This window comes from Ascochyta rabiei, chromosome 5, assembly GCF_004011695.2.
Source record: "Ascochyta rabiei chromosome 5, complete sequence".
Taxonomy (NCBI): Eukaryota; Fungi; Ascomycota; class Dothideomycetes; order Pleosporales; family Didymellaceae; genus Ascochyta; species Ascochyta rabiei.
Window position 1 is genome coordinate 430,680 of NC_082409.1, and position 15,932 is coordinate 446,611.

Sequence of the window (15,932 nt, forward strand, 5' to 3'; positions counted from 1 at the left end):
CAACAGCTCCCTCGGATCAATTCAAGAAGATTGCATCCAAGGCAAGAGAGCCCTCACCATGCGGTCTCCACGTCTGGCCAGAGCTGCTGCTGGCTGTCTGCTTTTGTTATCGAGCCTCGGGAGACCGAGTGATTCGATTCAGACGTGGGAAACGGAAAAGAGCATGCATGTAGAGCCCAGCACAGCGAAATGTTAGTGGATGCTGCAGTAGACGCAGGCCATGTAGTGTTTGAAGGGGAGAAGTGAAAGGAAAGTGACTTGGCTGGAATAAGTGCCCTTCGCATTCTGATACTTCGCAGTGAAGACTCGCAAGCGTTTGTAGCAGAGTAAAAGCTTGGTGAAGCCGCCAGAGAAGAGCTGACGAGACTGCTCGCTCATATTAACTTTTCTTTCCCAGCAAGCGAGATTCGGTTGAGGATTTTCGGAACGTGTAGCAACTATCCAGGACTGTGCCCTGCTCAGAGCTTGGGAGCATGGAATGTGTATGACATAAGCACATCTTCCTGCAGCTCCTTGCTCCAAACGTAGTACTCTGGCGACTGATACTTACTCTGAAGCTTCTCCATCTTGCGCACAATCGCTTCCCTCACTATGGAGTAGACTTTCGAGCCAGGTCGAGCCAGGTCGCACGTGCTTGTGGGTGGACGAATGCTCTTCAGGGCTAGACGTGGATGAATCGGAGCCTCAGGATCGACACCATTCTTCAGAAAGAATCGCACCATAGCGTCGTTGTTCCGCAGAATGGCTTCGCGAAATGCCGTAGAGAGGGTTGCGTAAAGCCGAGCACCGTCAACTTGGGCTTGGACGTAAACCGTGGCTTCGACTAGTGCTAGGTTGTCCTCGCGAACAGCAAGATCGAGCAGCGATCTTGCCTCGTTCATCTCGTCGCAACGTACTTCTAACCAATCTCTCATTCCTTTCTCGCCAACGCAGTGGTGAAGTACATCTTTTGGCGCTGGGTTCTTCAACAGACCGATGAGCAATGCCCGTTGGGTAATGACATGGTTATGGCAGGGAATTTCTCGTAGCAACGAGAGACCATCAGATGCTGCAGCAAGTTTCAACAGACTTCCGTAATGCTTGCTGATGCGCACGCTAATATGGGCGATGTGCCATTTGAAAAGTACGACAGCGACAGACCAGTGTTTTCTGTGTGCTGCTGTATCGAGGGCTTCGATTATGATGTTGGACCGACTCTTTACAAGGAGACCACCGGAATCCTCTGTCATGGTTGAAAGGAGACGCCTGAGACTCCAGATGTCGTTCTGCTTGGCGGCAACGCAGAGAAGGGAACCGAACAGATGCGTCCGACCCCAATGATTGATTTTGCGGTCAAGGAGCTGCGATACGAAGCCTTTCTTCCCCAGATATATAGCAATGCTCAAGGATGTGACGTCGACGGCATCATGCAAATAGTTTCTGGTCTTCAGTTGTGTAGGGGCGACCGCTAGATGATGAACCCCATCACAATGCGTGCTCACCACCGTGATAGCCCCTTGGGTCAAAGCAGCCCGTTCCTTGTCGGTGGTCTTGTTGGTGACTTCCACCATGTGATCGACCGCTCTGTGAATGAGGGAGGGAAGAAGGTCCGGAGCGCCGTACAACGACATCGATCTGTACTCCAGGAACAAAGCAACGTTCTTCTGGAGTAACTTCCTCGGCACTTTGGAGACAAATGCGCTGGCGTGCTGTCGCGCAAACATCTCCTCGTTGATGTAGTCGCGGAATGTCTCTGTGGATCGTCAATTGCAGGATCTCGAGAGCCCACGATCACCATACTGGAGACCCCGCGAATTTTAGCAGCCTTCCGGATGCCAGCGTTAGAAACATAGAACGCGACGATCCGCTGGAAGATCTCTGGTGGAAGGTCAAGGAGCAGCATGATGGCGAGGGTCGTACAGAGCGAAGAGCTGTTCGAAGGTGGTGTCGGTGAGGAAAGTAGGACCGATATCTCTTAAAGTTTGGTGAGTAGCAGGTAGTACCAGTTAGTACAAGAACACTGGATAGAGTGAGAGTGAGAGAGAGAGGGAGCGCTCTATAATGAGGTGAAAGTGAGAGTGTGTTACGTTTGATGTGACTGCCATCGATGCGGCAAGGTGATAACTGTACGAGGATTGTAGATTGAACTGGTGAGGTAAAGTTTGATACATGGCCATTCATGAGGTGTGATCTTCCTGGATTGACCTGCATTGCCCATAGAACGCAGCAGTTGGCAAGTATATATGTGGAACTTCGAAAGCTTCTGGTTCATCTCACACGCGATCTGACGTCGTAAGGCCAAATCCATGCTGCAAATATCTGTAAACCAGCATGGAATCATGGACTGCTTCCTCTCTCTTGCTTGGAGGTCGAGAGATCAAAGTCCCAGCTGTTGGGATTGACACCGCACCATGGCCAATGTTTTAGCGTTGCTGCCGAAGACTCGACTGCGTGAATGACAGCATGCCTGAGGATTGATGTCCACATCGGTGGTCTTCTCTATACACCATTTCTCGACACGTCAAAACGGTGACGGGGACGTTAAGGTTGTGAAAGAGAAGAGGCGTTGACCTCGACGGTTCGCCTGAATCTCGGCATTTGCGTTGGACCGACCGCCGAAAGCACAGCCACCGACATTGCGTCGTCCAGTTCCGTCCTACAACACGCATCATTACTTACTTGAGATGCAGTCGAAACATTGGCATAAGGAACTGAAGGTCTCTCTTGCAGGTGTCTGTAGTCTAGGATAGCCACAAGTTGCTGCACAGTGGAGCACGCGGACACTAGATAGCGGCACCCTTACTCAACGTGCTATCTCGTGCTCTGAGCATGGTGAGCAGAGGTGGTCGCTCGAAAGGTTGCTCGAACTGTCGAAAGCGTCGAGTGAAGTGTGGTGAGTATGAACACTTTGACGACCGAGTTCATATACTTACAACCTTCAGATGAAACGCGCCCAACCTGTCTTCGCTGCAAGAAGCGAGGGCTTGAGTGTGATGGCCCAAAAGACGTAACTTGGATCAATCAAAACACAAACTTCTCCTCCGACTCGAGTCCTGAAAATGCTGTAGTTATAGCCTCGCCGACTCTGCCGACGCAGCTTTCTCTCGAGGCCTTTGGAGAGGCAATATGTCTAGCTTATACACGTAAGAATCTGCTAAGAGGCGGACCAGTTGAGCTGGCGTGCAACATGATTGAGCGAGATCAGAGTAGCCTAATTCTCGATAACCCGGGCCTCGATCTGTTACGGCACTCCATGCTCAGTCTCTCAGTCACGTTCTTTGGCAAGCAGCATCGTCAAAAGCAAATCACTCGTCGAGGATATGCTCAGTATGGCGAAGTTCTGCGACAGCTCAACTCACATTTAGCTCGACCAGAGCTGCAGACTACCGACGAGACAATACTCACAGCCTTGACCTGCATGCTTCTCGAAATCTTCCTACCGACTGGCCCGAAGAACTTCTTCAAGCACCATCGAGGTCTAGAAGCCATCATGGCTATGCGCGGTCCACCGACAGACACGACTGGAAACACAGCGACTATCTTCCGAGGACTGAGGATTTTGTCGATTATAGGCGCACTCGCAGAATCGAGACCTTCGATATACGCAAGAGATGAATGGAAGTACGCACCGCCACCAGCCGACGCAACCGAAGGGAGCATGCTGCAACATCACATATTCACCTGTCTAGCCGACTGCACACAGCTCATGGGAGAGCGCAACGCGATGCTCGACGGCAGCGCTCCGCTGTGGAACTACGAGCCGCTCTTGCAACGCGTGCAAAATACACTCGACGACCTCAACAAGCTCTACCCATTATGGCAGCGCTTCAACGCCTCACTCCTCGACCCAAACAAGCCTCTCTCCCCGCTGGCTGAGGAATTGGGCGTCGCGAACCACCACTCAGCCACGGCGCTGATGCTTTACCACACCGTGCACATCTGCATCCTGCAGATCATCGACTCGCTCACGCCGTCACCCGAGAACACTGCGCTCCGCAATCAAGCCGCAGTCACCATAGCGAAATGTCTCGAGCTAAAAGAATACGAAAAGCGCGAAGGCGCACACGAGTCCAACACCATCGGCTTCGTCGCAACGAAAGTCGCATGGCAAGCTCTTGGCGGCTTCGACTCGCCCGAAGGCCGGCGGCTGGCAAAGACGGTCAACACGGCGCTCAACGCCGTCTCGCCCATGCCGCTGGATGACAAGGAAGCCTGGGAGCAAGCACAACCCGACGAGATACGAGATGCGTTCTTTGCGCGGTTTGTGAAGAGGGTCCCGATCGGGACGCCGGCTGATGAGGCTAGGGTTGTGGGATTGCTGCAGTTGCCTGAAGTGATAAATATTGGGTATAAGAACACCCGCCAGCCTGGCATGTTGCCCGCATGAGTGCGAGATCATTACAGCTTTGTAATCAAAAGCTTCGTTCCTGTGCTCTTCATATATGGTTGTGCTCTCACTACCAGCAGTCTGTCTTTGATTCATCGTTCTTGACTGCCTGTTTGTGACGAAGCTGAACAACATCGCATTGTAGGCCCTTTGTATTCCGATGTTCGTGCGAACAAAGTGAAGATGCTGAGGGGAAACAAGACACGTTGGTGGGTATCTTAGCTCGTTGTTACTGAGGAATCAGGCGAATAGCTACAGAGAACTCTGCCCATATCAGACATCTGTTTGAAAACTGTACTAGCTCTCCAGACTTCGCCGGACGAATCATGTTCAAGGATTCTCTACGCTGAGGAAGATTGAAAGGTAGCGCGGTGAACAGCTGGATCAGTCATTAGTGAAGGCAAAGAGTCCTAACCGGTGCCGGGCCTTGACGCTAGTCGTGTTGAAGTGCCCACTGCCGATGTGATTCCACGGCAAAGAAACTTGTCGCTCTGTCATGTATGATGTATCAAGTGTGTCAACAACGAAGAAGCAGCTGGAGGGAAAAGTTGATGTACAATCTATTCGTCGACTCGAATCAGGAATTGTCGTGCCAAGCAGTGCCCGACGTCAAGCTCTTCTAAGTATACAGGTCGCAACTCATCCAAACGCTTGTCCGCTGCATTTACTCAGCGTCAGCGAACTCAGCACGGCCCTGCTTCGAGTTGAGGTACTCGTTCCTATGCGTGTCAGCATGCTGGCCTGGGTACTGTGCTGCCTGTTGAGCGCCCACGGGGTTGGCACGACTCACCTCTCGATGGCCCACTCCATGGTGGCGTATCCGGCAATCAGCGGGGGGATGAAGTAGAGGACCTGGTTGCGCGAGCGGCGCACGACGTTCCAGAAGCCCTTGCCGATGAAGGTGGCCATAGGGCGCTGTCTGTTGGGGCTGAGCGAGTAGGTGACCACGCCCTTGCCGGGTCGGCCGCCGCCCTCATAGGGGTTGCCCCAGGAGCCAATGTGCCATCTATGTGCGGTCAGCGTACTGCCCAGTTGCCCGTTGTAGTGTATGCGGTGGGTGCGGTGTTTTGCGCCATGACCGGGAGTGCGTCGTGCGGCGGAGGGAAGAGCGATTGCGGGCGCGGAGGGCGGACGTACGTGGCCTTGTGCCTTGCGTTGGGATCGGAACCGCCGCCAGCCATTGTGAATGTCGAGTCGCGGGATGTGCGGAGGGATTGGGAGTGGTGGGTTGACGTTGAGAAAGCTGCCAGAGCTCACAGGCGGACGTCGCTTCCGCGCTAGATGCAGACTTGCTTGGCGTGGGCTCAATTGAGCGTTACATGATTGGCTGTCCAGCCCAAGGGCATCAGCGTGGGCATCACGCAGAGGTACGAGTTACGAGTTACGTGCAGTATATGTAGTGGGACATCGACCATGCTTCGTGGTCTATACAACAGTGTTGCGCGACTGTAGTGACTGTTGCCGTTGTGTCGCGTGCGCAAACGCATAGCCATACTCAACGCATACTCAACGCACTGGAGCAGCCGCTTAAATAATCTTCATGACCAGCACGAAGAACAACACAATGACTAGCACAAAGGGCATCATCATCCTGACACTCTCCAGGTTGCCTCTCTCTATCAGCTCGTTGTTTGCCTCCAAGTCCTCCTGACTGTACTGCGGACGCTGCCCAGCAGGCCACAGCTCGCCGTACCGATTGCCGGGCGCCGACTCGTACAGTTCTCCCTCTGGCGACTTGAATGTGTAGACTTGCGTATCGGCGTCGTATCCAATACGCTCGAAGCCCTCAGGGAGACGGGAAGAGTCCTGCAGCCGTCAGCTCTTGGGTCCTTCACTGGAGTGGACTGCCCCTCCAGAGCCAATCTGGAGTTCTTGAGCATCAGTGCTGACGCTTACATCATCGTTGTCCTTGTATGCCATTGTGAATACTGCGCGCTTGGCTGGGAAGTGAGCGTAAAGAGGTGGTCAGTCTGCAATCAGGCCAGGGGGCGAGGAAGCGAGGAAGCGAGCGTATAGTCTGGTACAGAGCGAGCAAATGTGTCGCGTGATGTAGGTGTAATGTACTGAGTTGTCAGGACCAAAAACTTGAAGACATAGCTTGCCTCGTACTCGGACGTGGCAGTGCTAGAGCTGCTGCCCTGATCGAGCAGCGTCCTGCGACGTTTGGGGCTGTGAGACGCCCGGTGTTCGGCCTATCAACCATTCCACCAATACAACACACTTTCCAAAGGAATTGTTCGTTGCACATCAACGCAAATAAGCTTGAGTTCATATGGTACCGTACTGATTGCGTCGGTCTTCTTGGTAATCTGGCTTCGCCTCGCCTATTGTTACCAGCAACGCATACCATCTTCACACACTACAGCTCACGGACACTGCTCCGCGCAAAATGGCCAATGCAAATTATGTACAGCTTCCATTACAACTATCATGTCATTCTGATTACCTCGCGACATCAGAACTTCTGAATTCGCAAGAACCAACGGTCATGTGGTTTTCACTTGCGTCGACCAAACACGCTGTCTCGAGGTCACGCTTTGTCTGCAGACAGATACTTATCACCTCTTATTGTTCGCGACCAACCAATTTAGCTTCTGTGTTTGCTTCGGTCATTTATGATCAGTGGAAGAAGGAGATCAACAAATGTGAGCGAGCGTAACTGCTCGCCGTTTAGGTGTATTGATGCTGGTTAGCATGCAGCTCAATGTGTCGACCACAGCTACTTTTCGCGTTATATGCACATTACAGTGATTGTCTCATGCGTCTTGCACCCAGCGAAACGTTACCACAGAGCGCAACTAGGACCAGGACTATGTATGACACATCAGATGGACGTGACAGTCCTGAATTCCGACGATCAAAAAAGCAGCAGGGCAAGTTTAGAAGGCCATCGTTCTGGAGCGACCGATGACACATATGTCAAGAGTTTACGGTGGTATCTAAGCGGTCATCGATGACATGGGTATTTGGTATCTGCAAAGATGACAGGATGACACCTATGTACCGCATGGGCTACTAAAGAGGAGGTATACTAGGCTACTTAATAAGCGGTAACTGGAAAGTCGTTGATAGGCAGAGCTCTAATTCTGCCTCTCTACTTACAACAAACACTAAAGATAGTTGAGAGAGCATGTCTTCTTTCTATTATGCTTTACAGCGGTATAATTTCAATCTATAAGTAAATGCATTACAACCCCCTCTCAGATAACTCACTTTTGACTCTTTCGAAGCCATTCGTTAGACATCTGCCCGCACGTCTACCTAATTGAGACTAGCATCTCTCGTCTGCAGCAGTTTACGTGGTAGATGTAGGAGCAGCAAACCTGGATGCATACTGCACGTCAAGATAAGGTAGCGACCAAGAGGGCTTGGGTCCAATGCTAAGTATGCGAATCTCCACGCACCTGTACCGACTTGCCGTTCATCCTGTGAGCATTCCGCATAATGCGAGGGGTTCGACATGCTTCCGTCATTGGGAAGTCTACAAATGAAAGCCTCTAAATCCCACATCTAAAGCAGCAAGTTGCGCCCGTTAGACCGAGGGCATACTTTCAATGATATTCAAATGTTGCGGGGAACCGGCTGGCGCGATGCAAGAGCGATGATGCTACCGCAGTGGGCCACGAAGCGAATCTGGGGACTATGGTCCACAGCACACGACGACTGCTTCACTGCAGCCTCAAAATTGTAAATGGCTCGTTGATAGTCAAGAATGGTGTTTGGAACGGAAAGAGGGGACAGCGATTACAAACCCTGTTTCCTTTGGTCGTTCCAAGGTCGTGAAACGAGGAGTTGGTTCTGATCCACGGAGGCGTCGCGTTGTAGCAACCAAAGTGCGCTTCCCGTTCTCGGCCAACCTGCAAGAATGCACCGCGAGCAACTCCCAGCAAACGCAAGCAACTACCTCGGTGCATTAATTCGTGATCAGCTGCACGCGCATCATCGAGGCAATCGACTCCACCTTCACTTCTTCGACATTCGACAGCACACACAAGCACCGAGTCACCATCACCGTCCAACGTTCTAGATCATCGCCACGCCTACTGCGCCTCACCGATCCGCCACATCCTGCGTGATCCTAGCGCATCGACGTCACTGGCCAGCTGCTCATTCGTGTCATTGACACCAAGCCGGCATAAGCTTGCCGAGACCATAGATAAGGATTACCGCGCCTCACTTTGGAGGCTTGTCTACCTCAGGTACTCCGCGTGCTCTTTCGCACACACTCAACGCACTCAACTCGCAACCACACCAACCGATGGGAGAACCCGACGATCCTTCTTTATCGCGCAGTGTCAAGTCAAAGGCAGCTGCCGCACTTGGACTGGGACGCAAGCCGGTCACCTCACAGCCCGTCCTCCCCACCGCTAACAGCCACACTTCCCCCACGCGTGCTGGCTCCAACACCAGCACTCTCAACAACGAGAAGCGCGATGAGCACCACAACCATGCCATCGCCCATGTCAATACCCAGGGAGATGGAGCTGCGTCTCCCGCCATAGAGACCCCTAAGGCGCCGCTCTCCACCCGCATGAAGAACGGCTCTCTTCGATTCCTCTCCCACACCAAGAATGCCTTGACACACAGCTGGATCAACATCCTGCTTGTCTTCGTGCCAATCGGTATCGCCGTTAAGGTAGTCGGTCTCAAGGCCGAGATTGTCTTCTCCATGAACGCTATCGCCATCATTCCACTCGCTGGATTGTTGGCGCACGCAACCGAAGTTGTCGCCGAGCGCGTTGGAGACACTCTGGGAGCTCTGCTCAACGTCTCCTTTGGAAATGCAGTTGAGTTGATTCTCTTCATCATTCTGCTTGCCTCCGACCAAATCGAAGTCGTGCAAGCCTCGCTGCTGGGCTCCATCCTCGCAAACTTGCTGCTCATCCTGGGCATGGCCTTCCTGCTGGGAGGTCTCAAGTACCAGGAGCAAGTTTACAACAGCACCGTCACCCAGATGAGTGGTGTCATGCTTGCTCTAGCTGTCATGAGTCTGCTGCTGCCCACTGCATTCCACGCCGCTTTCAGCGACAATGCCATTGCCGATCATGAGACTCTCTACGTCAGCCGTGGCACCAGTGTCATCCTGCTGATCGTCTACGGCCTGTACTTGCTCTTTCAACTCAAGAGTCATCGATACCTGTATGCCAGTACTCCTCAGCACATCATTGACGAGGAGTCACATCCTGGTGTTCTGGCTGGCGCTTTCGACTCGTCCAGCTCTTCGTCTTCCTCCAGCTCGAGCAGTGATGACAGTGATGGTTCTTCGCATTCTTCTGGTACGCTGCAGCGCAAGGCCAAGCGTATGGTGCGCAAGCTCCGTCGCAAGTCCAGCGCCAGCTCCAAGGATGGGTTGTCTGCCCTGTCTGGTGTCGAGGGCGCCCGGACCGCTCGTATTGAGAGGAATGCTAGCGTTGGCAGCTCTGTTCCTCGCCATTTCGACGACCCGATCATCAGTGGCGACGAAGCCGATGAAGACATCAACGCACCCCGTGTGCGTGACTTCGAGGTTGCCTCGCACGCATCAGTCCCTCACACTAAGCGTGAGAAGCGCAAGCACAAGGACAGAAGCAAGAGCAAGAAGCACCACAAGCATGGCGAGTTTGTTGATGAGAAGGTGGCAGGGCCGGAGCCCAAGCCTAGGGTTGCTTTTGCAGAAGAGGTGCAACAAGGCGAAGCTGCGCCAGTGACCGGGCGTCGTGCTTATCGACCTGGTCTGCCGTCGCTGCTTTCCAACAACGTTTTCTCAAATCCACAAAACCTCGCCCCGGTTGGCGGGCCTGCCCCCAACATCCGCATGGCCGCTCCGAGACAGCAGACCCTTCGACGGTCTAGATCTTTGCCAGAACGCATAGACCGGACGCAATTGCATACCAGCACTAACAATGGCAAAGCTCCCGCTCCTCTCCAGCAGGCAGCCATCGTTCGTGACGACGAGGATGACCATGCCCTCGATATGTCGATCAAGGCTGCTATCTTTATGTTGCTCATCAGTACCGGCCTCGTCGCTGTCTGTGCGGACTTCATGAGTGACGCTATCGAGCCCATGGTCGAGACCTCTAATATCAGCCAAGCCTTCATCGGTCTTATCATTCTGCCCATCGTCGGAAATGCTGCTGAGCACGTTACAGCCGTGACCGTCGCCATGAAGAACAAGGTCGACCTGGCTATCGGTATCGCTGTTGGCTCTTCCATTCAGATTGCCATTTTCATCACACCTGTTATTGTCATCTTAGGCTGGATCATGGGCAAAGAGATGACACTTTACTTCAACATCTTCGAGACTGTCGCGCTCTTCGTGACGGTCCTCGTGGTTAACTTCTTGGTGCTGGACGGCAGGAGCAACTACCTTGAGGGTAGTCTGCTCATCGCTGCCTATATCATCATTGCTCTTTCGAGTTTCTTCTATCCCGATGGCTGCGAGGCATCTGCAATTGGTGGCAACGAGAAAGCATGTGGAAACGCAGCGTCTCATGCTGCGCAGATGATGGTCAAGCGTCTGGGTGGATACTAGTCCAGCACACACTTGGTTTCTAGAATTTGATGCTGGTTATGACGCATACGAACATCGACAACGGCGGCATTCAACTTGCGCGTCGAACGACTTTAGGGCTTGAGCAGGTGAAGTGCTCGCTCTGGTGGTTTCGATCACCTACAATTTCCTGTCTCTTTCGAATGAACGACATATATAGTAGCTTACATGGTATCGCACGTTCGATACGACTAATCAACAAAGATGTAATGCGTCAGTTATTGATTACTTGGTTTCGTGATTTCTCTCGTGGCAACTCTAAGGAAATGTCTGCACTCCCTCACATCCCCCATTTTTGACGACCTCGTATTCTGGCACCCTCCCACCCTCAAACGGCGCGAGGAGACCTACCGTGTGCTGGTCACTTGGGTACCGTGTTATGTGCCCTGTGCCGGTTGTGTCAACGGCAAGCAGCAAACCCCCAACGCCGCCCACCAGCCACAGATCCCGGTCTGGATCATCCGGCAAAGTGATGTGAGCGAGTCCCGAAACGAAGTGCACGATCTGCGGAGCGGGTGCTCTGTGCAGTCCGCCATCAAAGCGAGGTGGCAGGACAGTGTAAGCCATATTGGTCACGTTGGCGACTGTAGCCGCCTTTGCGCCAACGACGCCTGGCGTGGACGAGGTCTGGAACGGAATGCGGAGGCGCCAGCATTGGATCACGGTGCGGTTGTTGTTTGTGACGAGGGCGGGGGCTGTGAGGGAGGTGGTGTTTGTGGATTGCGAGAGCACGTAGGGCAGATGGAGGTAGAGGTGTAGAGATAGATGGAGTGTGCTGAGAGGGTGGAGACGCATGGTGAGAGTGTTTTTGGGCGGTGTAGAGGTGGGAAAGCTGGGGGAGGCTGCTAGGGTTGTTGGAGTCTTTTGCGGTTATTGAGGGTTCCTGGAAGCATTAGGTGCTAAACCGCTGGGCAGTTGCATTGGCGATGCTGCATGCAGTCATATGTGAATTCACATGCTTCTCCTCAGACTGCGACGAGCTTGTCCGGACGTCAGCTCAGATGCGGGGTGCAGGCTTGTGAAGATTATAATGTCGAACCAGAACAAGCTAACTTTTTTGGGTGTGACACGAGTTCATTCGGTACACTCTACAGACTGCAGGTTTTCCTGAGATTTTGTCTGTCACATCATTCAGTGCGCGTGGTGTTGGGGATGCAGAGAGTCTTGGACGTGACAGGCTTTCAGTAGACTGTGAAGGGTTGCCCGTCAAACGCAGAGTGCGTTTCAGTCTTGTCGTCCATCAGTAACAAAGAACATGCTCCACGAAGCGGGCTTGATTGACTCCCTGTCTTGGAGGGTTGGGGTGGTCGTAGCTCGTGCCTCCTAGTCCGCGGTCGAGTCGCGGCTCAATTGGGCGTCTTCGGCTTAGTCACGAACTTCGACGGCGTCACGACTTGCGCTCTCGTCTGACGGCAGAGGCTTTCGCCATCACGCGCTTTGCCACATCGCGCATCCATTGCACGTACCCAACACCCGTTCCTTAGACTCTACAGGCGCCATACACATCGGCGCATGGTAGGAACAGTGCAGGCGCAGCACTCCAACCCCCACCCTCACCTTCCTCATCCTCGTCCTCACCCACCCGCATCCGCATCCGCCCCATTCTGCATCCTCCCCACCCACCTCCCCCACCACTGCCCAACATGTCGACGCTCCTTCGCCGCACCCCCGGCCAGCTCGCACGTCTCTCGCGCACCACCAGCACATTCACAACCCGGACGCCCTTTGCATTACGGCGGCGGGTGCCTGTCCCGCAGTGTCTGTATGCCCAGCAGCGCGCGCGGCGCTTTGCGACGGGACCCGAGGAGCCCAGGAACGAGAAGAAGGATGAGCCGGCAGAGAAGACAGAAGGCCAGGTAGACGCGAGCAAGGATGGCAAGCCCGAGGAGAAGGCTGCGGCGGCCGACAGCAACATGTCGAAGCTGACGCCCGAGGAGGAGAAGATGCTTGACCAGCTGGTCTCGTTTGTCTCCATGGGCGTGCCCAAGGCGCAGCAGCAGGCCGTCAAGGACGCCATGGCGGAAATTAAGAAGACGGGCATTCCGCCAGAGCTGCGCGAGGAGATGGACAAGCTGGCCCGCGGCGAGAAGCTGGACCTCGCCACCGCCGCCAAGATCTCGCGCATGACGACCAACATGGCCCGCCGCACCGCCGACCAGCAGCACTTCAAGACGGATGAGCCGCAGCAAAAGGCCGGCGCCCACGACCCGGGGCCAGCAGGACAGAAGGAGGGCAAGAAGGAGGGCGCCGGTGGCGGCATGCCGAACCCCATGGGCGGCGCCGATACCAACACGCTGATTGTCTCGGCTGTCCTTGCGTGGATCACATACAAGATGTTTGTCCCTAGCGAAGACACTAAGGAGATCACATGGCAGGAGTTCCGCACAACCTTCCTCGACAAGGGCCTTGTCGAGAAGATTGTCATCCTGAACGGCAACAAGGCAAAGGTCCACCTGCACCGCGAGGCCGTCGCTGGCATGTACCCGGACTCGCCCTCGGTCAACTCCAACTTCTATTACTACTTCACCATTGGCTCCGTCGAGGCCTTCGAGCGCAAAATGGACGAAGCACAGTACGAGCTCGGCATCCCCAGCTCAGAGCGCATCCCCGTCGCCTACTCGAATGAGATCTCCTGGTTCGGTACATTCCTGTCCTTTGGCCCTACCATCTTGCTCCTCGGTTCGCTGTTCTATTTCACAAGACGCGCTGGTGGCGGTGGCGGTGGTAGCGGCGGTGTCTTTGGCATGGGCAAGAGCCGCGCTAAGAAGTTCAACCACGAGACCGACGTCAAGGTCAAGTTCGCCGACGTGGCTGGCATGGACGAGGCCAAGCAGGAGATCATGGAGTTTGTTTCCTTCCTCAAGGACCCTGGGCGATTCCAGAAGCTCGGCGCAAAGATTCCTCGCGGTGCTGTCCTGTCTGGTCCCCCCGGTACCGGTAAGACGCTGCTTGCCAAGGCTACGGCTGGCGAGTCTGGTGTGCCCTTCTTCAGTGTCAGCGGTTCCGAGTTCGTCGAGATGTTTGTAGGTGTCGGTGCTTCGCGAGTACGCGACTTGTTCGCCAATGCGCGCAAGAGCACACCCTGCATCATCTTCATTGACGAGATCGATGCCATTGGTCGATCGCGTTCGAAGCAGAACTTCGGTGGTGGCAACGACGAGCGTGAAGCCACACTGAACCAGATCTTGACAGAAATGGACGGCTTTAACACAACCGAGCAGGTCGTCGTTCTTGCTGGTACTAATCGACCTGATGTTCTCGATCAGGCGCTCATGCGTCCTGGCCGTTTCGACAGACACATCAACATCGACCGCCCGACAATGGAAGGCCGAGGTCAGATCTTTGGTGTGCATCTGAAGAAGATCATCACCAAGGAAGACATCGAGTTCCTCAAGGGCAGGTTGGCAGCTCTCACACCCGGATTCTCCGGTGCTGATATTGCCAACTGTGTCAACGAAGCAGCGCTGATCGGTAAGTGCTTGCTGTTCCTATCTTTGACTTCTTGTACTAACGAGCATTAGCCGCCCGTCATTCCGCCGACACAGTAACAATGGTCCATTTTGAGCAAGCCATCGAGCGTGTCATCGGTGGTCTTGAAAAGAAGTCTTTGGTACTTAAGCCCGAGGAGAAGAAGACGGTTGCCTACCACGAAGCCGGTCACGCTATCTGCGGTTGGTACTTCAAATACGCCGACCCGCTTCTCAAGGTCTCCATTATCCCCCGTGGCCAAGGTGCTCTTGGATATGCCCAGTACCTCCCTGCTGGCGACACATACCTGATGAACGTGCACCAGCTGATGGACCGCATGGCTATGACACTCGGCGGTCGTGTGTCTGAGGAGTTGCACTTCGACACTGTTACATCCGGTGCCTCGGACGATTTCCGCAAGGTCACGCAGATGGCTACCGCAATGGTGACCAAGTGGGGCATGACAAAGAAGATCGGATACATCTACTTTGACGACGACAACCAGCAATCTCAGTTCCAGAAGCCCTTCTCTGAAGAAACAGCAAAGAACATCGACTCGGAAGTAAAGCGTATTGTGGACGAAGCGTACAAGCAATGCCGCGATCTGTTGGAAGAGAAGAAGGTTGAGGTTGGTCTTGTGGCTGAGGAGCTGCTGAAGAAGGAGATGCTTGGCCGCGAAGACATGATCAGATTGCTGGGTAAGAGGCCGTTCGAGGACCCGCAGGACTTCCACAAGTACTTCAGCGGCGAATTTGGAAAGGCCCCAGGGCTTATGGAACCCAAGGGCGAGACAGGGACAAAGGGGCCGCTGGTTCCCCCGGCGCCTGCTACATTCAAAGCTATTGAGGAGCCGAGGCATCACATCTAAGACATTGCGATGTTTGGGTTGCGAAGTAGAATTTTCTTTTGTTCGTTCATACCACCGCAAGGCATGGCGTCGATTTTCCACTCCCGTGTTTCTCATGCCAGCGTGTAGCATATTCCAGAGTAGAGGTGTTCCATATCGATTGGGCGCTTGTATGTATTGTATGATATAGTCTGAGCAAGCCACCCACATTTGCAGCCACACATGCTTTCAATCGATGACCAACATCCCACGTGCTCTGCTGACTTGGATTGTCTTGTTAACAAGGACCACGAAATTAACCTTGACACCCACATCGAATCAGACCAGTCTTTTGGCTATACATCGCCGGCAATACATACTTCCCCTACTCCGCTTTCGCACCACGTCGTCCCACTTGCCGATCCCACCTATCATGCCTTGTTCGTCCACAGCCCAAGCACCACTCTCCACGCTCTCAACCCAATCCCGCAGCACACCAAGCAAACTCTGACCCGCCCAGCCCCTGTACGGCGTAAACTCCCCCTGGTACAACGTCAACTCTTCATCCTCGCTCCTCTACGCCTGCCTAGCACCTTCAACACAAGCCGCAGCCGGAAGCAGCAGTTTTACCTGATCTTACTTCTTGTCCACGTCCGCCAGGCACAGCCCCGCGCGGTACGTCCACGTCTTTGAGTTGGGTGACCAGAAGGCATGGGTGGGGTCGTGTCTTGCCTTTTCCGCAG

The 15,932-nt window shown here is 54.0% G+C and overlaps 7 protein-coding genes across 7 annotated transcripts, besides 3 other annotated features; 3 read left to right on the top strand and 4 right to left on the bottom strand.

The window, feature by feature from the left end:
* Positions 1 to 458: 458 nt before the first annotated feature.
* Positions 459 to 1,882, bottom strand: EKO05_0003274 (uncharacterized protein; the record flags this gene model as incomplete). The annotated part of the gene is made up of 2 exons (XM_038938266.1): positions 459 to 1,732; positions 1,780 to 1,882. The coding sequence occupies 2 exons, from the start codon at positions 1,880 to 1,882 to the stop codon at positions 459 to 461; spliced, it is 1,377 nt and encodes a 458-aa protein (XP_038800988.1).
* A 120-nt stretch (positions 1,883 to 2,002) lies between these two features.
* Positions 2,003 to 2,060: a tandem repeat.
* Positions 2,061 to 2,808: 748 nt separating this feature from the next.
* Positions 2,809 to 4,366, top strand: EKO05_0003275 (uncharacterized protein; the record flags this gene model as incomplete). The annotated part of the gene is made up of 2 exons (XM_038945414.2): positions 2,809 to 2,872; positions 2,922 to 4,366. 2 exons carry the CDS (start codon positions 2,809 to 2,811, stop codon positions 4,364 to 4,366), a joined length of 1,509 nt encoding a protein of 502 aa, XP_038800987.2.
* A 664-nt stretch (positions 4,367 to 5,030) lies between these two features.
* EKO05_0003276 (ubiquinol--cytochrome-c reductase subunit 8) lies at positions 5,031 to 5,547 on the bottom strand (the record flags this gene model as incomplete). Its single annotated transcript, XM_038938295.1, has 3 exons — positions 5,031 to 5,085; positions 5,157 to 5,372; positions 5,504 to 5,547. 3 exons carry the CDS (start codon positions 5,545 to 5,547, stop codon positions 5,031 to 5,033), a joined length of 315 nt encoding a protein of 104 aa, XP_038800986.1.
* Positions 5,548 to 5,893: 346 nt separating this feature from the next.
* Positions 5,894 to 6,286, bottom strand: EKO05_0003277 (uncharacterized protein; the record flags this gene model as incomplete). The annotated part of the gene is made up of 2 exons (XM_038938612.1): positions 5,894 to 6,172; positions 6,263 to 6,286. The coding sequence occupies 2 exons, from the start codon at positions 6,284 to 6,286 to the stop codon at positions 5,894 to 5,896; spliced, it is 303 nt and encodes a 100-aa protein (XP_038800985.1).
* Positions 6,287 to 8,624: 2,338 nt separating this feature from the next.
* EKO05_0003278 (uncharacterized protein) lies at positions 8,625 to 10,877 on the top strand (the record flags this gene model as incomplete). Its single annotated transcript, XM_038945413.1, has 1 exon — positions 8,625 to 10,877. One exon carries the CDS (start codon positions 8,625 to 8,627, stop codon positions 10,875 to 10,877), a length of 2,253 nt encoding a protein of 750 aa, XP_038800984.1.
* Positions 9,912 to 9,958: a tandem repeat.
* Positions 10,878 to 11,153: 276 nt separating the features above from the next.
* EKO05_0003279 (uncharacterized protein) lies at positions 11,154 to 11,690 on the bottom strand (the record flags this gene model as incomplete). The annotated part of the gene is made up of 1 exon (XM_038945412.1): positions 11,154 to 11,690. The coding sequence occupies one exon, from the start codon at positions 11,688 to 11,690 to the stop codon at positions 11,154 to 11,156; it is 537 nt and encodes a 178-aa protein (XP_038800983.1).
* Positions 11,691 to 12,538: 848 nt separating this feature from the next.
* On the top strand, positions 12,539 to 15,231 carry EKO05_0003280 (AAA ATPase afg3; the record flags this gene model as incomplete). Its single annotated transcript, XM_038938326.1, has 2 exons — positions 12,539 to 14,366; positions 14,417 to 15,231. The coding sequence occupies 2 exons, from the start codon at positions 12,539 to 12,541 to the stop codon at positions 15,229 to 15,231; spliced, it is 2,643 nt and encodes an 880-aa protein (XP_038800982.1).
* Positions 13,604 to 13,639: a tandem repeat.
* Positions 15,232 to 15,932: the final 701 nt, after the last annotated feature.